This window comes from Miniopterus natalensis, chromosome 1, assembly GCF_054644295.1.
Source record: "Miniopterus natalensis isolate mMinNat1 chromosome 1, mMinNat1.hap1, whole genome shotgun sequence".
Classification (NCBI taxonomy): Eukaryota; Metazoa; Chordata; class Mammalia; order Chiroptera; family Miniopteridae; genus Miniopterus; species Miniopterus natalensis.
In genome coordinates, this window is record NC_142081.1 from 78,831,259 (window position 1) to 78,854,193 (window position 22,935).

General features: G+C 35.1%; 1 protein-coding gene across 5 annotated transcripts in view; it reads right to left on the reverse strand.

Moving 5' to 3' along the window:
- The window catches only part of RALGAPA1 (Ral GTPase activating protein catalytic subunit alpha 1), a 243,060-nt gene that overhangs the window by 63,661 nt on the left and 156,464 nt on the right, over positions 1–22,935 (reverse strand). For all 5 annotated transcript variants that reach the window (XM_087823517.1, XM_087823523.1, XM_016198437.2 and 2 more), the window contains 3 exons: positions 18,346–19,207; positions 15,076–15,147; positions 3,338–3,461 (listed from right to left, as the gene is read on the reverse strand). In XM_087823517.1, coding sequence (XP_087679643.1) covers positions 3,338–3,461; positions 15,076–15,147; positions 18,346–19,207 — 1,058 coding nt within the window. The remainder of the gene's footprint in view (positions 1–3,337; positions 3,462–15,075; positions 15,148–18,345; positions 19,208–22,935) is intronic.

Genomic DNA, 22,935 nt, shown 5'->3' on the forward strand with positions numbered 1-22,935 from the left:
GGCAAAAAGAAAACCCTGAGAATTCACCATTCATTCCTTGGTCCTGAAGTCCCTAGCTGGTGGATCTGTCTTCTCTCCACCATTCAGTCTTATGTTTGTTTTATGTTCAGGGTTTCTGTTATACTTAGTGTGAAGAATAGGGACAGTATGTATTTTTGATCTTCCTAGAAGTGAAAGTTCCCACTGCAAAAATTAATGGATTTTAATATATTTACAGATAAATGTAATCATCACCACAATTGATTTTAGAATATTTCCATCACTTCAAAAAGAAGCCTGTACTCTTTAGCTGTAACCCCTATCTTCCCTCATCCCCCACAACCAGCCCTAGGCACCCAATAGTCTACTTTCTGTAGCAATATGTCTATATATATACCTATTGCAGGTATTTCATATAAATGGACTATAAAACATGGTCTTTGTAAATGGCTTCTTTCAGTTAGCATGATGTTTTCAAAGTACTTTCATATTGTTGCAGATGTCAGTACTTCATTTCTTTTCATGGCTGAATAATATTGTCATATGGATATACTGTACTTTGTTTAGGGTTCAGATTGCTCCAAATCCTAGCCTATAGTTGTTATTGCTGCTGCCTGACTTTTTGATTCTAACTATGCTAGTGAGCGGTATCTCACCGTGGTTGTGATTTGCATTTCTCAGATAGATAATGATGATAGGTATCTTTTCATGTGCTTATTGGTTGGCTGTATATCTTTTTGGAGAAATGTTTATTTCAGATCCTTTGGGCCATTTAAAAAATGGGGTTGTCTTCTAATTATTAATTTATATAAGTTTTTTGTATGTTTTAGAAGTAAGTGATTTGCAATTATATTCTCCAATTCTGTGGATTGTCTTTTCATTTTGTTGATAATGTCTTCTGAAGCACAAAAGTTTAAATTTTAATTAAGTACAATTTATTGCATTTTTCTTCGTTGCTCATGTTTTTAGTGTCATATCTAAAAATTCCTGTTATTTGTAAATTATACTTCAATAAAGCTGAAAAAAAGGAAAAAGAATCCCTTGCCAAATCCAAGGTCATGAAGAGTCATCCTTTTTTGTCTTCTAAGAGTTTTTTGTTGTTCTCTTTTTTACTGTTAGATTTTTCAAACATACAGTAAGGTTAAAAGAACACTCTCACTACCACTTAGATTCAACAATAGAAACCAGTCTTCTAAAAGTTCTATAGTTTTAGCTCTTACATTTAGGTCTTCGATCCATTTGAGTTAATTTCTGTATACAGTGTGAGGTAAGAGTCCAACTTCATTCTTTTGTATGTTGTTATCCAGTTGTTCCAGCACTATTTGTTAAAAAGAGTATTCTTTCTCCACTGGTCTTGGCACTCTTGTTGAAAATCAGTTGATCAGAGATATGTAGATTTATTTCCAGAATCTCAATTCTATCATTGATAGATACGTCTATCTTTGATGCAAGTACCACGCTGAGTAGCATTGCTTTGTACTGTTTTGAAATCAGGACGTGTGAGTACTCCTAATTTGTTCTTTTTCATATGTTCCTTGGTTTTACTAATACTTATTACCAATAATTTTCTGGTTTGTTTGTTTTTTAACAGAAAACCAGTTATGATGTTTTTTTATACTTTCCAAATCACTTTCACATATATAATCTCAGCTGAATTTCACTTCACATCACATCTGCTGGGTAAAAAAAGTATGTTACCTCTGACAAATAAGCAAACAAATCCAGAGTGCTCAAATAAGTCACTTAGGGTGAAACAGCATATCAGATCAGCTACAAAAATATATACTGAATGATAAAGGCTTATGTATTGGACACTGTGCAAGAACCAGGATTTAGAAAGAAAAAGCAATGAGGCAAAAGTGCCCTCTAGTAGCTTACAGTCTAATGCAGTGGTCTTCAACAATTTTGCTCATGTAGTCTCTACAAGAATTTTGAGAAACTATGTATTAAATTGACAACTACAATGAGAATTTTCATCATAAGTTTAAATTGTTGAAAAAGATATAATTTCTAGTGTACTCTATATTATATATATGTGCTTTAAATACATTTTCATCAAAATCTTAGAGCTTTAGATTTTGCTGAGTATATATAAAATGTCTGCTACTAACTTAATGACATCAATCAGCCACATCAAATTCACTTTCTGTCAGAACATGTCTGACACTTCACTTTTCTTTCTTTTTAAAAAAAATATACCTTGCCTGGCCAGGTGTGGCTCAGTGGTTGAGCGTCCACCTGGGATCCAGGAGATCGGGGTTCGGTTCCTAGTCAGGGCACATGCCTGGGTTGTGGGCTCGATCAATGACTCTCACCATTGATGTTTCTATCTCTCTCTCCCTCTCCTTCTCTCTGAAATCAATAAAGATATATTAAAAAAAAAAAAAAAAAAAAAATATATATATATATATATATATATATATATATATCTTTATTGATTTCAGAGAGAGGAAGGAGAGGGAGAGAGAGAGAAAGAAACATTAATGATGAGAGAGTCACTGACTGGCAGCCTCTGCATGTCCCCTGCTGGGGATCGAGCTCGCAATCCGGGCATGTGCCCTGACCAGGATTCGAACCGCGATCACCTGGATCATAGGTTGAAGCTCAACCGCTGAGCCACGCTGGCCGGGCTGACACTTCATTTTTCAATTAAAATAAACATATTAATACAAATCTCTATGGTAAATACCTCACTTCTGAGTTATAATTCTAAGATAAATTTGATACAGGAACCTTGACATGAGTTGGTTGCCAGAATGGCCTAAAATGCAGTACCTTTCCATATTTCTTGCTTTGCTTTCAGAAACTCTCAGGACTTGCTCTCTTGAATGAGCTCTTTTTTTGGTTGCAAACCTTCTGGGGCAATGTAGGACTCAGGTGAGTGAGTGGTAAGCCTTTCTTTTACAAAAATAAAGAATAGAAAAGGAGAGGAAAGAGACTGCAGAAGGGTTCTCAGGCATTAATTCTAGTAATATTGAGAATCTATCTGGAAACTAATCTCCTTAAAACTGAACATGCTGATGTGCCCCCTAGAAAGCCTTGGTATAGTCCTAAGGATATTTATATCTTAGTTAAAAGACTACCAGTCTAGTGCTCATAGCTGTGAAGAAAATCCAGATCTCCAAACCTATATGTTTCATACTCTCTGACAATATACTGTCTCATAAAGTAGTCAACAATTTTCTGTTCAAAGTCCCAACTGCTGCTGTTTTTGCGATGAGATACAGAACAGAATACAACCAAATCCATTGTATAGTCATTTAATCTCTTAATATAATGCTTCTAAAATAAGCTAGAAAAAACACTACTGCTTTCAAATAGAAATAAAATGATATTTGTTATAATTTAATAACAGTACCTCCCAACCAAGACCAGCTACAAAATCTTCATATGCTTGACTTCCTCCTGTGTTGGTGAGAATGGAATGTTTATCTTCTTGTCCTTCAGCCACATAAAATACTGCAATCTTATGTGTCTCTCGGCTATAAAATAAAAGATTATACCATTCATTTAAACATTAATTTATCCATTCATTCATCCAATAATCATGTTCTATGTACAAAGTAAGTGGCTAAAAAAGATGAAAACAAATTAAATCTTATAATCTAAAGAGGGAGATGAGTAATTATAAGTAAAAAAGTTATAAAAGTTGCAAAATTGCCATTGGAACAGAAGAAAGGCATGATTATTTCTGACTGGAGAAACAGAGAAACTTAAAGAAGGTAATACTGAGCTGGGTGAAAGTAAAGATTTGACAAATGAAGAAGAGAAAATATATGAGGAAAGACACAATTGTACAATGTGGCTGAATCCCAGAGTTAAAGGAATTGTGTTTTGGAAATAAAAGTAGGAGAACAGAGATAAAGTGAGAAATGATTCATTTCTTCAAAGTACTTATCATACAGAAGAAATGTGTACACAAATATAAAACTCTATGAAGTAATTGATTAAGTTCTTAGACATTTTAGTTTTCCCTAAAATTAAAAATGTTGGTAAAAGCAAATTTCGTGTATGAAATTTGGCTTTCCAAGCTACCTAGACCACATTACATTTGGACTAGGTTAATACAACCAAAGCAGGGATGATCAAATTTTATGACTAGAAGTAATGTTTTTAGTACTTTATTATGTAGTAATTAATAAACAAACCACATTCAACAAAAAGTAAGTAAGTATTGACATTATTTTAAAAGTTTAGTCAGACTACATTCTTAACTGCCTCAAGTTGTCAGGTCATGAATTTGGGTTTTAATAACAAAATTGTTTTAGCTGCTTTCACTAATGCAATATCTCACTTTAAGTGGTGAACACTTAAGCAAACTATTGTGTATTAGATGTATCATTAGTAGAATCTACTGTAAGCTGTATTGGGGGTTTGTGGGGGGGTGGATACTTCCAGAATTACAGAATGAGTATCTCAGTGGACTTTCTCCCAAGCAAAGTAACAACTTAACTGGTGAAAATGATTTTTAAAAAAACATTTAAAGTTCTGGATATTGTTGTAAAGGCGTATAGCAAAGGGACAAAAATTTATTCAAGAAAACCTACTAAATCTGATAAGAACAGAGGAAGTCTTTGACACTGAGCCCTGACCTGCTCTTTTAACCTACCCCTTCACTTCCATGTAACAGAAACTTTAATCTGGGCATTCTACTCAGGCCAAAATAGGGGTTCCTTCTCCCCTCCAGTTTGCAGTCTGGGAATATGGTTTCACCTAGAGAAAAGCTGGCTGGTTGTTGTTTTTCATATTCCCCAGCCCCACGTTACAGAAGCTCTATTCCAGGCAGCTGTGGCTGAGAGAACCAGGTCTCCCTTACCTCATCCAGCTCCCTCTCTTAGGATACAAGCTCTAGGTACACAAGTGTGTCCTAATCTTCCCCACTCCAATTTACTAGTAGGGTGAAGGAGGGACAAGATACGAAGAAATGGAACTGCTAATCCCTCCCCAAGTACCCACTTGTAAAGTGAGGGTGTCACTCCAGGGAAAGTTGGTCCTTGACCCAGCAGAAATATAGTGTGGCAGAAGGGTTCTGCCCAGGGTGAAAATCAGGCCTAAGGACAAGAACTCACCAGAAACTTAGCCTGAGGGGAATAATTTTATTATGAAATAACACTGGGAGAACTACATGCTTAAACTGGTGTTGTCAAAAACAAAGGAGATCTTCAATAAAAAACAAACAAAAAACAAAGGAGATCTTGGTGGAATGCAGTCGGAAAGCAGTTAAGAAGCTAGTAGCTCCATGACGCAAGCAAAATAGAGCAGCCAGAAGTTTTAATAGACAGAACCAGGAGGAGGTTGCCAAAGAGAGCTATCCTGAGAGCACACTCAATTCTAGGTGCTAAAAGACTGCACGTGCACTGTGTTGTATGCCCTCCAGGAGCAATCAGAATGAGATGTAGTACAGACACGGAAGCAATCTCCAAGCCACACAGACCTATTAATTCAAGGTAAAGCCTCACTGGTGTTGAACAATAATAATACTCTACTTGAACTCAGGGTCAGCTTTTAGGAAGCAAAGACTTAAAATACCATCCAGACATCCCTGGCTGTCTGGAAAACTGTGCAAGCCCAAGGCTATACGCTCCTCGGGCAATGAGAGAGCGAACTTCCAAGCTACTACTCTCTGGGTGAACACAGGGCAAAAAACTGTAAACACTCTGAACATAATAGCTGCCTCCAAGCCACATCCACAGTAAACAGTAAAAATCTAACTGGTTAAGGGAAATAAAGCACACTTTGATTAATAAGTAGATTAGGTCAACCCAGGGAGAGCACTTTTAGCCAGGCTAAAAGATAAGAAACAAAAAATTTTTGAGCGTGGAGATCAGAGGCTGCACATCCTGGGGGATCGGCTTTGCAACATTTGTTCAGCCAAGTCACTAGAAAATAAACAAATGATCAAGTAAACAACTACTACCAACAATACACTTTTGATTCAAAGACACATTAAGGTGAAAGTAAAAGAAGTGGAGAAAGATACCGTGTAAAGAGTGACCAAGAGAGCTGAAGTAGCTATACTAATATCAAACTTTAAAACAAAGAGTGTTATTAGACATAAAGAGACATTTCATACTGTTAAAAGGTTAATCTAAAAGGAAGATATGAAAATTAAAAACATATATGAACCCACCAACAGAGCTTCAAACTACAGGAAATGAAGACAGAATTGAAGGCAGAAATAGACATCTCTACTATGTAGGAGACATCAATATTCCACTTTCAATAACAGACAAAACAACTAAGAGAATATCAACAAGGAAATAGAAGACCTGAATAACAGAATAAACCAAGTAGACCTAACAGACAACCACAGAACACTATTCAACAGTAATAGAAAACACATTCTTCTCAAGCATACACGGAACATCTTTTAAGACACACTACATGGTAAACCATAAAACAAGCCTCAATAAATTTGAAAGGAGTAAAACCACGTATTTACATTACATAAAATCATGAAAATACATTTAGAAAAATGTATTTTCTAATCATAGTGGAATGAAATTAGATATCAATAAAAGAAGAAAATTTGGGAAATTCACATTATGTGGAAATGAAACAAAATACTCCTAAATAACTGATGAGTCAAAAAATAATTCTCAAGGGGAATTAGAAAATACTTAGAGATGAATGAAAATGAAAGCATAACATACCAAAACTGATGGCATGCAGGTAAAGCAGTGCTCATTGGGAAACTTATGGATGTAAATGCCTATATTAAAAAGAGGAAAAGATCTCACATCAGTAACTAAATCTTCCACCTTAAGAAACTTGAAAAAGAAGAGCAACTAAACTCAAAGCAAGCAGAAAGAAGAAAATAATAAAGGCTAATGTGGAAATAAATGAAATAGAACAGAAAAACAATAAGAGAAAAATCAATGAAACCAAAACTTGGTTGAGATGATAAAAAAAAGAAAAAAAAGACAACCTATAGCTAGACTAAGCAAGAAAAAAAAAAGAAGAGACATCACTACATAGCTTACAGAAATAAATACCTTACAGAATTATAAGGGAATACTATGAACAACTGTATGCCAACAGATTATATAAATCAGATTAAATGGACAAATTCCTAGATAGACACAAATTACTAAAACCAACACAGAGGAAATAGAATACCTGAATAGATTAATAACAAGTAAACAGACTGAATTAGTAATTTGATTGAAAAGGAAGAAGTAAAACTACCTCTATTTGCAGATGAGATGATTTTGTACATAGAAAATCCTAAGGAATACACTAAAAGGCTATTAGAGCTAATAAATGAGTTCAGCAAGGGTTCAAGATACAATATGCACATAGAAAAATCAATTGCATTTCTATATACTAGCAATGAACAATCCCAAAACAAAATTAAGACAATTCCTTTTACAATAGCATTAAAACTAATAAAATACTTAGGTATATATTTAATGAAAGTATGAAACTTATACAGTAAGTCCTCAACACCACTGTTATGTTCTTGAAAACTGTGACTTTAAGTGAAATGATGTATAATTAAACCAATTTTACCATAGGCTAATTGATATAAGAAGAGTTAAGCTCCTACTGCATATTTCTAGTCACAAAAACATCATCAAACTTCTGAAAAAAGACCCAAAACACTTCTAATAAACATTAAAAATAAATGAGCTAAACATACACTTAAGAAAAATTAATAAAAGGATAATTACTTTACAACCTGCTTATTCCAGTTCAGAGTTGCAGGTGGCTGGAGTTTACCCAAGAAGCTCAGGGTGCAAGGCAAGAACCAAGCCTGGACAAAATGCCATTCCATCACAGGGAGCACTTAGACAGCCACCCACACTCACTCATACTGGGACAATTTAGACATGCCAATTAACCTAATGGGCACATCTTTCCTCCTTTGGGAGGAAATTGGGAGTACCTAGAAAAACCCATGAGACATGGCGAGAATGTGAAAATTCCACAAATAGATTTGCCCTCCTCATCAGTGATATAATGAAACAAAGTTAAACAAAATATTATTCGAGAACCTGTTGTACTCTGAAAACTATAAAACATTGTCAAAAGAAATTAAAGATCTTAAAAAAAATCCCACATTCATGAACTGGAAAACAGTATTTGAAAGATGATAATACTTCCCAAATTGATCCACAAACTTAATGCAACCCCTATCAAAATCCCAGGTGTCTTTTTTTATAGAAGCTGGCAAGCTGATCCTAAAATTCATAGGAAAATGCAAAAGATCCAGAAGAGCCAAAACAATCTTAAAAAAGAAAACAAAGTTGGAGGACTCATAATTCCTAATTTTAAAATCTGCTATGAAGCTACATCAATCAATGCACTGTTGGTACTGCCATAAGAACAAATATGTAGATATATATGGAACAGAATTTTGGGTTCAGAAATAAACTCTTATATATATTATCAACTGCTCTTTGACAATAGTATGAAGACAATTCAATGGGGGAAAGAATACTCTTTTCATCAAATGGTGCTAGGGCAACTGGATATCTACATGCAGAAGAATGGAGTTGGATTCTTACCTCATACTATATACAAGAATTAAATCAAAAGGATCATAGAGCTAAATATAAGGTCTAAAACTATAAAAGTGTTTTATGGCCCGGCAGGGCATGGCTCAGCAGTTGAGTGTCGACCTAGGACCCAGGTGATCAGGATTTGATTCCGGGTCAGGGCATACGCCCGGTTTGCGGGCTCAATCCCCAGTTGGGGGCATGCAGGAGGCGGCTGATCAATGATTCTCTCATCACTGATGTTTCTCTTTCTCTCTCCCTCTCCCTTCCTCTCTCTGAAATCATGAAAGATATATTTAAAAAATAAAATAAAAAAATAAAAGTGTTTTATAAAGTTTATAAAACAATAAAATGTCCAAAAAAATTATACATGAATATTCATAACATTATTCATGCAGCCAAAAAGTAAAACTAACCCAAAAGTCCAACTGATGAATGAATAAACAATATTTAGTACAGTGATACATAATTCAGCAATAAAAAAATGAAATGCAGAGACATGATACAATATGGATGAACTTTGAAAACACTGTGCTAAGCCTGTCAAAAAGATCGCATACTGTTTCACTCCTTTTATAAAAAATGGCCAGAATAGACAAATATATAGATATAGAAAGTAGATTAGTGTTGGCTAGAGCTGGGGGTTGGGGGGAATGTTCGGGTATAATGGGGAGCGACTAGTAATGGGTATGGGACTTCTTGAAGGCACTAAAATATTCTAAAGTAGAATGTAGTGATAGTTGCACAACCATGTGAATATACTGAAAACGTACACTATAAATGAGTAAATTGCATGGTATGTGAATTACATTTCAATGAAGCTGTTAAGAATTTAACTTGGCTGCATGATCTATGTGTAACTTCTGATCCTGGCAGAAAGGGAACTTTCAGTGTCCTAACTTTTCCAGGTAAAGGGCTATCAATTAGAACTCATAAATTTCTGAAATTGGGAAGAGCTGAATTGAAATGTTCACTTAATACTATCTAAAAGCTGAGAGAAATACGTGTGCCATAAAGAAAAAAACAGAACGTAAGTCTTTAGAATGCAAAAGTAAACGAGAAATCGCCTTTATATTACCTACGTACTTCTTACAATTTAGCTGCCCTTTTACGTCAAATCTTAGTCTTTCACCATACTTTCTTATTTTTCTACTTACTAACTACTGCTGCTAAAATGTTTGGTATATTACCATTAGGTTAATATGCACCACCAATGTGAATAAGGAGAAAAAGATATTAGAAAAAAATGAAATTAGTGAATTTGCAACCACAAATATTCTATAAAAATGTGTAGACTGGCAAAATATTATAAGCATACTATGAAAAAATTCAAAGTGAAATCTATAAGTTATAAGCACTTCTGAATCCCTATATATTATGTATGCTATAAGAGAAATACTAATACAAATCATTTTGAGATTTGAAATGTAAAAATACGGTGGTTCAAATCATGAACAGGAATCAGTTCATTTAGTCAAAGAAAATAAAGGATCTACAAATGATCTAGGTAGATAAGAGTATAAAGGAAGAAAACTATGTTATTTTCTTTAATTCTTTTTTAAAAAAGCAAACAAAAAGGCTCTGGCTGGGTAGCTCAGTTGGTTAGAGCATTGTCCCATTATGCCAAGGTTGCGGGTTCATCTCTGGTAAGGGCACATAGAGGAAGCAACCAATGAATAAATGAATAGGTGGAACCACAAATTGACCCCCTCCCTTTAAATCAACAATAAACAAACAAATAAGCAAATAAATAAATAAATAAAGCAGACAAAAAATGTCATGGGTTCATTTGATATAGAGTATAAAAAAAATTTATGCTGTCTCAAGGAAGATGTCCTCTATGTATTCAAAGTATACATGAGAATGAAATTAGTTTAGCAGAAGCCAAGTAGTAGAAAAGCAGCAGGTAATGTAAAAAAAACCATGAATAGGCAAGATTTGGCTGCTATGGCCTGAGTACCAGTAATTTTCAACTGGTGTGCCATAAGAATTTTTAAAACATGCAATACCTGACTAGTCAGGAGCACTGACCTCTTTTCCCTTAGAGTGTCAAATAAAAAGATGACAATGGCCAACAAAACAATAGCCATCTGGTATGAATGAATCCATATTATACCTTTTTTTTTTTGTCAGGCAAAAAAATGTATTTTTTGGTGTGCTGCAGAATTTTAGTAATTAATTCATGTGTGCCAAGAGATGGAAAGGTTGAAAATCACTGACCTACACTAAAGAGACTGGTCAGGCATTGGGAAGTCACTAAGGAATAAAATAAAAATTTTACTTTACAAAGATTATTCTGGTACTGAGGACTGTCTAGATGGGAAACAGCCTGGAGATGAGAGCCTACAGACTACTTAGAGAGTTGTTATAACTCTCTTAGAAAGGAGTAATAAAATCATGAATAAAGGGGTTGGTATCAGGAAAAGGAGACAGAGGTGAGAGGTCATAAGAAAGAATGACATAATGATTATGACAATCTAAGGCTAAGGGAAAGGAAACAGTGAAGTTTGGGTGACTGAAATGGTACTTCTAAACATAATTGGGAAAATCAGCAGGACGATCTGATTTGGGAAAGAAATGGTGGCCTGGAAATGTAATAAGTAGGTAGGTAAAAATTTATAGTAGGCAGCAACAAAATCATGACTGAGAATTGAGAGATGGGAATAATGGACAGAAAAGAATGGGGGTGAGAAGATATGAGAGATATCCCAATGAAAGGTATAACTATGTTATGGCATAGGAGGTAGAAGTTGAGTCAGTGAAGACAAACAGGAAATGATTAGAGAATTAGGAGTTGAATAAGATAATTTTAGTGTTACATAAGTCAGGAAAAAAGAACATTGAAAAAAAGAATAGACAAGTATTAAACTTTTAGGGGATATAATATTCAGGGTTTCTTTAGGGCAGCGAAACTACTCCATATGGTATTATAATGATGAATACATGTTATCATACATTTGTAAAAACTCACACAATGTACAACACGAAGAGTGAATTTGAGACTATGAACTTCAGTTAATAATAATATGTTAATACCAGCTCATCAATTAACAAATATGCCACAGATGATATGAGATATAAATTAAAGGGTAACTATTTGTAGGGGGGAAATGTACGCTTGAATTCTATGCACTTTGCAAACAATTATTTTGTAAACCTAAAATTGCTGTGATTTAAAAAAATTCTTATTGAGTTAATTAAATTAATTAGATAAATTAAAGAGGTTGATGAGGACTGAGAAATCTTTAGACTTGATGGCAGGGGTACTAACCTTCAGAAGAATAGTTTCAATAGAGCAGTAGAGGTCTGAGAACACATGGTGAGCAAGACAGCAAAAGTGATGTAATTCCTACTCTCAAGGGCTTGAATCTAGTACCAATGATCAATTATTATGAGGAACAGTTAGGATGTCACATCTCATAAACTATTTAGAGAGTTATTACAACTGCTTTTGGAAAGAAGTAATAAGAATATAAAAGAAGTAATAATGATGATGATGATGATAATACAGTGTACAAATACTATGACATGGAAGTGTTTCAGGGTCTGTGCCAGCACATAGAAGAAGAGCCAAACACAGACTGGGAAGGAAGGTAAAAAATTAGGAGTTTAGGGAAAGGATTTTCAGAGAAAATGATATTTAAGTGGAGGCTAAAGGGATAGATAGGAACTATATAAAAAAATTTTATACCCTAAGACCATTCCATTGTTAATAAAAAAAAATTAAGACAAATAACATTCAAAGAAAAAAACAAGAAAGAAATAATAGAACAGAAATTAATGAGTTAAAAAACCAGAAGATAAGGGAATATATTAAATGAGAAACTGTTTCTTTGAAAACATTAAGTAGGTTATTTGTATCAATAAAAATAAAAGCTCACTGTAGCTGCTGTGCATAATTCACCTACAAACCTATTTTGAAAGTTAAAAAAATGAATGTTTAAAAATAACCATAACCACAATAATTTGTTATTGGTACATAATATAAAAACAATACAAAATTGTAGCATCAATAACCTATAATGAAAGGAAAAAGAAAGAGTAAAAAGTTTCTGTATGTCATCAAAATTAAGTTATCTGCTTAAAAATAGGAACTTATAGATATATTTTTCTTATGGTAATCACATAGGAAAAACCTGCAGCAGATACACAAAAGATTATGATAAAGGATTAAAAGCCTACTGCTATAAGCAGCAGCCCAAGTGCCCATCAACAGATGACTGCATAAAGATGTGGTACATATATACAATGGAATATTACTTGGCCATAAAAAAGAATGAGATCTTACCATTTGCATCAGCATAAATGGACCTAGAGGGTATTATGCTAAGTGCAAGAAATCATACAGAGAAAGATAAATACTACATAAATTTACTTATATGGCCAGGTTATATAGGTATTCTTGCACAATGTTGGTAACATCAGCGATCAGTATTTAATGGAAAACAATTTTGCAATATATATGGCCTGAAATAAGTTCTTATGCTTTGGCCTAATAATTATATTTCTAGAAATCTATTGTAGGGCAAGATATTTAAAAAAATTTAAATGTCCATTAATTGAACTTGACATCATAAATAATTTTTTTGAAGAATATCAAAATGGCTGAGGAAAATGTTCACAATATAAATTTTAAAAAAGATAACTTACTATGTATTACTATGCTTCCAGCTTTGTAGCATAAAAAAAATAAGTATATGTCTATCAAAAAGAAATACTGAAGATACATAAGCAATTGTTAACAATAGTTTTATAAATATATGGTTTACTTTTGTTTTATATTTTCTACAATAGTCAAAGAAATGAAACATTATTTTAAAAAGATCATTCTGAGGAAAGTTAAAAACAAACAAACCATCAGTTAGGAATTATAGAAAATGAATAAAGATTATAATATTCCATAAATTTGGTAGTAATAGGCATGAAGGAATAGACTATAGCTTGGAAGAATAGTAACAGGGAAGTTTCGTTTTGTTTAAAGGCAGATTACAAACATGCATCTGGCAAGATTAAGTAGAAATTCAAGATAAAAAAAGGGGTAACTTTTTAAAGATCCTAGAGCAGGCAGAGAAGATCGGAAGCAGAAGTATAGATAGAGGCGGAAAGGGCTTTTCTGCAACTGAAGGTGAGCAAGATGGCTCAACATAGAAATTTTAAAGAGACAGAGATGTCAGGCAGTTGTTTGAGGCGGGAAAGGCCTGAATAATCGTATTCACTTTTCATTCCCCTAATATAGTGATGGCATGGTGGGTGGCTTGTTTCAAATTAGTTTCCCAATTGTCAGAAATCACTGGGTTTAATTAACAAGACTAGTGTGTGTTAAATATGAATGTGTGGAGGAAGAATAAAGGTTAAGAACTGCTGTTCTAGCAGGCTGTCTTTCATAAAGGAGGTCAAACATTTGAATTGAATTTTTAGTGAGATTAGAATAGAGATGACATTTTGACCATAATGAAGGGTTTGAGTGAAAATGGATAAGAAATTTGCCTAAAAGTTGAGAAGACTGTTGAAGTAAAAGAGCATGAATCCACAGTAAGGCTTTATAATTCACAGCTTTGATAATTTTCTCTAGTAATGTACTGCTGTCTAGAAGTAGAGAAAGTAGATATTAATACTGATTCTGATTAGAGAATTTATTACTGCCATATATATAAAGTTAAGTGTAGAATAGTTTTTAGGGTGATATATACGGCATTTAAAAAATAGCTGACAATGTGTGCATTTGCTGGATAGAAAGGCAAGTGAAATCAGAGGTGGGTGGGCAGATTTATTGTGGGAACAGGAAAAGTAAAAAACTGGAGATATGGAAGTGTAAAACACTACTTTGAGTTAAGGTGTGAGAGTGAGTAATGTGGATGTTAAATAGGTTATAAATTTCAGATCTCAGAAATACAGGTATTCTTAATAATGATGACATCCAAAGTGCCGCTTAATGTATTTCTAGTTATATTGCCAAAAAGCACCTACCCAAAAATTTCACTTTTATGAATCTAGACAGGAAAGTAGTACATATACATGGATTAGACTTACGGGAATTTCAGTTAAGTAATATTTTGTTGTTTCTAGTACTGGTTTTCCATTAAATCTTGTCCAGATACATTAGGAAACTAGAGATCATTAAAATAATAACTGGGTTTTATGCATCAAAATCCACATTTAAATGGGTACACATCCAAGGGCTTAAAGAGAAATCAGATTTATAGCAATATAACAAACTACATCTATTTTCTTTGCTCCATTTTTTTTGTTAGGTACTGAGCTTGTATTCACCAGTCATTTCAATTAGGGCCTCTTAGACTAATCAAAAGAGTATATTTGGACCGTCTAAGTAAGGAAAAACCAAAAAAATTTTTTACAGGTTCAATCAAATTTCTGCAATTCAAAAAATGATTCTGAAATGCAATAAAAAAGGTATAGACAATTCAAAGATACCTAACATACATTTTAATATATTTTTTAAAAAGTATATTATTTTTAAGGTACAGTAAAATACAGATTCTGCTCAGAAAGTTGTAACTCAACAATACAGTATTATTCACACAGAGAAATAGCTGACAGCTGTCAGTTATAAATTTGAGGTTTTCCAACAACTTACCACTGTCTTGAATCCAAGTTCCTAAGTTCTCTAAGTAGTTTTTCATTTTTCTTCAGCAGATGAAAGCTCCTCCTAAACAGATAAATTTACAAACATTTTCATCACCTTTGCAGTGAATGGCATAACAGTCCCAGAAATACTTTCTACTCTACTCATGCCAACTCTTAATACTTTTCTTGCCTTATACTTCTAACACAAAGAAGAACAGACCTTAAAAAAAAAAAATGAGTATATGTCATTATTTCTACCCACACCCTCATAAATTTCTGCCAGTGGATCATTATCTATTTCATTTTTTTTTGCAGATGCTGTGAGCCTCCCAAACTCAATATTTAGGAAAAAAAGAATAAAAAACTTGTAGGTTTCTTCTCAAGAGTTTCATAGTTAGAAAGTTTTTCCTCATGAGAAATAAAATATTCTCAAAACCTAATTACCAACTAAGCATGTATAATATGGATGGAATTTGCTTTCTTCCTTGTTTTACACTGTATTTTTTACACTGTAAAGCAATACATATAAATTTTACCAAATATATTCTATAGGTACAAAATATAGTAGTTCACCCTCCTTACACGCGGTTTCAGTTACCAGTGGTTAACTGAGGTCTGAAAACATTTAAATGGAAAATTCTAGAAATAAACAATTCATAAACTTCGTGTGCCATTTTGAGTAGCATGATGAAATCTCACTTTCCTGCCCTGTCCTGCCTGGGACATGAATCATCCCATTATCCAGTGTATCTATATTGTATACACTACCCACCTGTTAGTCACTTAGTAGTCATCTCGGTTATCAGAGAGAGAAACCACATTCACATAACTTTGTTTACAGTACTATTATATTATTAGTTATTACTGTTAATCTCTTACTGTGCCTAATTTATAAATTAAACTATTAGAGGTATATATATATATATGAGAGGTATATATATATATGTATGAAAAAATATTCTTTATTTACGTAGTACTATCCCGTTTTAGGTTCCACTCCGGAGGTCTTAGAATGTATACACCACAGATAAGGGGGGATTACTGTATGTACAAATGATTTATTTTAATTTTTTAATTTATTGATTTTAGAGGGGAAGCGAGAAAGGCGGGGGGTGGGGAGATAGACTGACAGACAGAGACAGAGATCACTTTGTTGTTCCACTTATTTATGCATTCATTGGTTGATTCATGTATGTGCCCTGACCAGGGATGGAACCGTCAACCTTGGTGCATGGGGATGATGCTCTAACCAATTGACCTACTGGCCCAGGGCCTGTATGTACAAATTATAATCATGAAATCAATGCTTACTGAGTAAAATATAGCCTCCCACCTTTAATTTTTGCCAAGACAACATACAGACCATTCTAGAGCAAAAGAGAATAGAATGCATTTATAGGAGTGGCAATTACCTATATTTCGACATACCATAAGGCAAATTCTGTTCCTGATACAATGTGGCTTTCCTGTAAAGCAGAGGATATTCCCTTCTAATAAATGGAAGGGTTTAAATCAAGTTAAATACTAAGCAAGCAAATAGAACTCTATTTCAATGCTTCACATGCATTTGAATTACTTCAAGATTTATTCATCTGAGCTCCCCTCCTACTACAAATTGAACAGAAACAATACATTAAATAATGCTGCTTCTATTTCCCTACAGCTTTCAGTTTCATAGAAATTTAAAAAATAAATATACATTAATAATGCTTTATACTAGTGTACAATGTTAGTAATTTATATATATTTCCTAATTTAATCCTCACCATTATGTCAGGTAGGAGTTATTTCCTCTAAGTTTAAGGGACTCTAACCTGGGTCTTCTGATTTAAGTCTATGTAATGCATTTTCATTGAACTCCTACCTAACTTACTTGAATACTTTGTGTGTTTATTGGAAGTTTTTACAACATGCATTAAAAAAATTTTTTTTTATTAAATGCTATCCAGATTATTTTCTTGATTTGATGCTAAATCTTGATTTAATTCCTCTGATATAACCAAGAAAGGATCATATTGGTATTTGTCTAAAAAACTTTGAGAGGCTGATGTGACATAAGAAGAAATATATATTTGGGTTCTGCCCCCAGTCCGATACAGAGCTCCTAAAACTATGATAAATTCCTGATGATGGAGACGACAGGAACATCTTCACAGAGTTCCTAAATCCTTAGGATTCCCTGGGTAATTGGAAATCTTTTGTTCTAAAAAGGTGACTCTTGGTGGGCGCCTGGATAACTTCAGGATGACTTGTTACCAGAAAGCAACCATGATTAGAAGGTTGGTAAGTGAAATATGCCAGTCAGAGAAAGACAAGTATCACATGATCTCACTTATATGTGGAATCTACTGACAAAATAAACTGACAATCAAAAGATACAGAGACATGGAAGCATGGAACAGACTGACAAATCTCAGAGGGAATGGGGGAGGAGCGTGGGAAGAGATTAACCAAAGAACTTGTATGCATATATACATAACCATGGACACCGACAATAGTGCTGTGAAAAGGCCCAGGGAGTGGGCGTGTGTGGGGTGAAGGGGGTCAATGGGGGGTAAAAAGGGGACATTTGTAATACTTTCAACCATAAAGATAAATTAAAAAACAAAACAAAAGGTTGGAACTTTCACCTCTACTTCTGGGTAGGGGGGAGGAGCTGAATATTGAGTTGATATCAATTATGGCTATATGATGAGGCTCCATAAAAATCCCTAAACAAGGGGGTTCAGAGAGCTTCTGGGTTGGTGACCACATTCAATGTGCTGGGAGGGTAGCACACTCCAACTCCACAGAGACAGAAGCTCCTATACTTGGGATCCTTCAAGACCTTACTCCTCATTTGGCTATCTGTATCCTTTAGCTAGCCTTTATAATAAACTGGTAAATGTAAGTAAATGTTCTGGAGCCATTAGAGCTAATTATCAGATCCAAGGAGGGGTATGTGGGAATCCAATTTATAGCTGGTTAGTCATAAGTATGGGTGGCCCAGAGTGAGGGGCAGTCTTGTAGGTCTGAGCCCTTAACTATCTGTGATAACTCCAGGTAGTGCTAGAACTGCTTGGTGTGGAAAATGTACACATTTGGTATCAGAAGCGTTATGAATAAGAAAAAAGTTTTCCCTATTAGCTTCCATGAAGGCTGGAAAAATAAGATTATTTTCAATTATATGAGCTATAATTTCTAAGTCAGTGAGGAAGAGAACAGACTAAAACGCTTGATCAAAATAAATAAAACTAATGTGTAAAAAAGTAATTAAGAAAAAGTTCTGCTTTATTCTTACCTTTTGTCCCAGGAATTCATTCCCAATATACTAAGAAGCAATCTGCAATAATAAAATGCTGACTGAGGCTTTTGGGGTGCTGGTTCATCTTGCTCCATAGCTTTCATATTTAAGTCATTAAAGTGTTTCTCAACAAATTCTTTCTCCTCTGTATGTTGCTTAAGGATGGCATTAATAACATCATTTTCCTGTTTTTCAGAAATGCACACAGGTTGTGGAGCAGGAATATTAAGTGAAATTCCAGTTCTCTGTAAGCATTCAGGACTAGTCACACCTAAATACTGCAAAAGCTCATCAAGAACATCTTCTTCATCTCTGATTGTATCCCAAGTTGGTACAGTTTCTCTAAATCTTTTAAACTGGCAGGAAACCCCATCTTTTACTGTTATATCTTCCAAGCATTCATTAGATGTAGGAGGCTCTTCTGGCTTCTCTTGGTGAGACAATGAAAATATGAGAGATGTAGGTTCTGACAAGCCACTTACAGGAGGTGGTCCATACAGGATGGCAGAATCCCATGAATATTTTCCAGAAAGATCACGTACTATGATCCTGACATTTGAATTAGCTGATGCAAGACCAGCAGATAAGCCTCCTCCAGGTATACTCTCTTCTGATCTGATCTGAATACAAGACACTAAAGTTGTATTGTTCAACACGAAGAACTGGATATTTGGACTCTCAAAGAGTTCAGGAGAAAGTTCAGTACTTTCACTGTAATGATTGTCATGATTTTCACACACCTGACTTGTTAACATAGCAGGACCACCACTCATTGGATAATGGCCCAAGTGATTTACCAGATGTGTAATAACAGTGCGAGCAGCTATAGAAATCAGTCCTTGTTGCATCTGAGTTTTCACTAGAAATAAAAAAAATAAGTAAGTGGGAATACTGTTGCTTCATAGGATGTCATATAACAATGAAACACTAGACAACAAATAAGGACTTTATCACATTATCAAAACACATTCAAATACTTCAGTAATTATTAATATTTCCAATTTAGACTATATTACAGAAATGATGGCAAACAAGAAAACGATTTTTGACTGGCTGGTGTGGCTCAGTGGTTGAGTGTCTACCCATAAACCAGGCGATCACAGTTTGATTCCCCATCAGGGCACATGCCCAAGTTTCCGGCCTGATCTCCAGCAGGGGGCGTGCAAGAAGCAGCCAATCAATAACTCATCACTGATGTTTCTACCTCTCTCTCTCTCTACCTTCCTCTCTCTGAAATCAATAAAAAATATATATAAAAGAAAGAAAAAGAAAAAGGATATCTCGCATAGCAATATGTTTGCTGATACATCTCCTACGGCAAGAGAAACTGAGAAAATAAACAAATGGGACTACATCAAAATAAAAAGCTTTTGCACAGCAAAGGAAACCATCAACAAAACGAATAGGCAGCCGACTACATGGGAGAATGTATTTGCCAATGATACATCTGATAAAGGGTTAATATCCAAAATAAATAAGGAACTTATACAACTTAACAAAAGGAAGACAAACAATCCAATTAAAAAATGGGCAATGGACCTAAATAGACACTTCTCCAAAGAGGACATACAAATGACTAAGAGACATATGAAAAAATGCTCAACGTCGCTAATCACCACAGAGATGCAAATTAAAACCACAATGAGGTATCACTTCACACCTGTAAGAATGGCTACCACCAACAAGTCAATGAACTACAAGTGATGGTGAGGGTGTGGAGAAAAGGGCACCCCAGTACATTGCTGGTGGGAATGCAGACTGGTGCAGCCACTATGGAAAGCAGTATGGAGTTTCCTCAAAAGATTAAAAATTGACCTGCCATTTGACCCAGGGATCTCACTTCTAGGAATATATCCTAAGGAACCCCAAACACCAATCACAAAGACCTTATGCACCCCTATGTTCATAGCAGCGCAATTTACAATAGCTAAGATGTGGAAACAGCCCAAGTTTTATCAGTAGATGAGTGGATAAAAAAGCTGTGGGACATTTACACCATGGAATACTATGCAGCTATAAAGAGGAAGGACGTTTTAGCCTTTGGCACAGCATGGAGGGAACTAGAGAGTATTATGCTAAGTGAAATAAGCCAGTCAGAGAAAGACAAGTACCAAATGATCTCACTTATATGTGGAATCTAATAAACAAAATAAACTGATGAACAAAGTGGATCCAGAGACATAGAAGCTTGGAACAAACTGAGGGATCTTAGAGGGAAGGCGGGGAGGGGGGTGTTGGTGGTGAGAGATTAATCAGGGAACCTGTATGTTTATGGGCATGGCCCATGGAGGTGGACATTGGTGTGGGGAAGGCCTGGGGGTGGGGGATAGATGTGGGGTGGAGGGGGTCAGTGGGGTTAAAAGGGGGATATCTGTAATGGTCTCAACAATGAAGATAAAGAAACATTTTAAAAAAATTTAAAAACAAACTGTTTTTTAGTGAAGTTTTGCTGTTAATTTTATAAGAAAGCCCTCTTTGAAATTTTTGCTTATGGAGTCTTAACTTAAACTTAAGTCTTTAAATGTACATCATACTTTAAAAGAAGGATCAAAAGTATTAGAAATCACTTGAAATCACTTAGCACATAGATTAGAAAGCCAATGAAATCCAACTGATAAGTTTATCTCAGGAAAAGATTCAGAAACAGTTTACAGCATGCCTTAAATGTCACTTAATTAGAGCTTCTATTGATTTAAAAGTTTCAGAGAAAAGTGATCTTTTACTAAACTTTAGGAGTCAGGATAAATTTAAACAGTGAGTCAGTGTAGCCAGTATATGATGAGGAAGCTTTACTTCATTTTATTTTTAAAAAAAATATATCTTTATTGATTTCAGAGAGAGGAAAGGAGGGGGAGAGGGAGAGACAGAAACATCAATGATGAGAGAGTCCTTGATGGTCTGTCTGCCTAAGCCTGAAATATGGGCATGTGCCCTGACCGGGAATCGAACCCCGATCTCCTGGATCCTAGGTCGATGCTCAAGCGCTGAGCCAAACCCGGCCGGGTGGAAGCTTTATTTTAAAGAAAAAAATATTTTATGGCCCTGCATATGTGTTTTTTTCCTAAGGTATTCTTCAGGGACATTGTGGCCTACTTTGAGCAGTTAGTTTTGAGCATTTTTTTTCCTTCTTTAAGCACATTAGGGAGAGCAAATAGATAAGGAGCATATCCATGTGAGAAACTTAAAAAAATCATAGGAAATAGTAAAAAAGAAAAAATTCAAAAAACACTGCAATATGAAGCCTGAAAAGGAAGGATGCCTAATGGCAGAACCTAAAGGAGAAGGAAAAGGGAGGGGAGGGAGAAGGAAGACAGAACACAGAAAGACAGTGTAAATGGAGGAAGGAGGAAGCAGAGATAGACAATAACTTGGCAAAGTCCACTAGTCCAAGAGTGCCAGTGTCATTCTAAGGAGGTCATTGATGTGGAAACCAGCACAGGAATGAGTGGTGTCAAGAAGTAGGGACAATTCGGTGATGTTTATTTTGACACTTTTCACCTAAGAGATGGAAGGAGAATTGCCATTGGTAAATAAGTAGGAATCATTCATGTAGGAAGAAGATTTTTTTGTTTGGTGTGTGTTTACAGTGTTCTGGTCTTAGTTACAGACACGATTACAGAATGATTGTGTCTCTGTATTGTTTTACCAATGTAACAGAGTGATCTGTGTATTGTTTATATTCTGAAAGTTAATCATTTGGGAATACTATGGTCTAGCTGCCAGAACAAATACAGAATGATCAAAGTATTATCTATATTCAATAAATTCCTTAATTTTAAGTGTACTTTTTGATTAATTTTGATAATTGTATAGAACTGTGCAACCACCCACATAATATAAAATAAAATTTCTACCTCAAAAAAGGACAAAGTTTTTTTATGTACATAATAACTCAATAAATCCAATTTTAGAGTTTGTAAGGAGACTAGTCTGTGCACTGCTGGTATGATTACTTTAAAAAAAAGGCAAGAGCCCAGCCAGGCCTGCCTCAGTGGTTAAGTATTGACCTAGGATCCAGGAGATGGTAGTTCAGTTTCCGGTCAGGGCACATGCCCGGGTTGTGGGTTTGATCTCCAGTAAGGGGTGTATGGTGGCCGATCAATGACTCTCTCATCACTTATGTTCCTGCTTCTCACTCTTCCTCTCCCTTCCTCTCTGAAATCAATAAAGATACATTTAAAAAGCAACAAAAAAAGGAAAGAGAGCCTTGGCTGTGTGGCTAAGTGGTGAGAGCGTCGGCCTGTGCACCAAAGGCTCATGGGTTCAATTCCCAGTCAAGGACAAGTACCTGGGTTGCAGGTTGAATCCTGGGCCCAGGTCAGGCGCATGCAGGAGGCAACCAATCAGTTTCTCTCTTTCTCTTTCTCTCTCTCTCCCTCCCCCCCCTCCATCCCTCCCTTCCACTCTCTAAAAAAAATGAACGTCGAGGAAACAAGATGGCAGCATAGGCAATAGCTGTACCTGCTACCTCCCACAACCACATGAAAATTAAAACTAAAACACAGAACCACCATCACTCAAAACCTCCTGAAATCTGGCTGAACAAAAGCCTTACACCCAGGGAACTGAAAATGCACCGAGACCAGT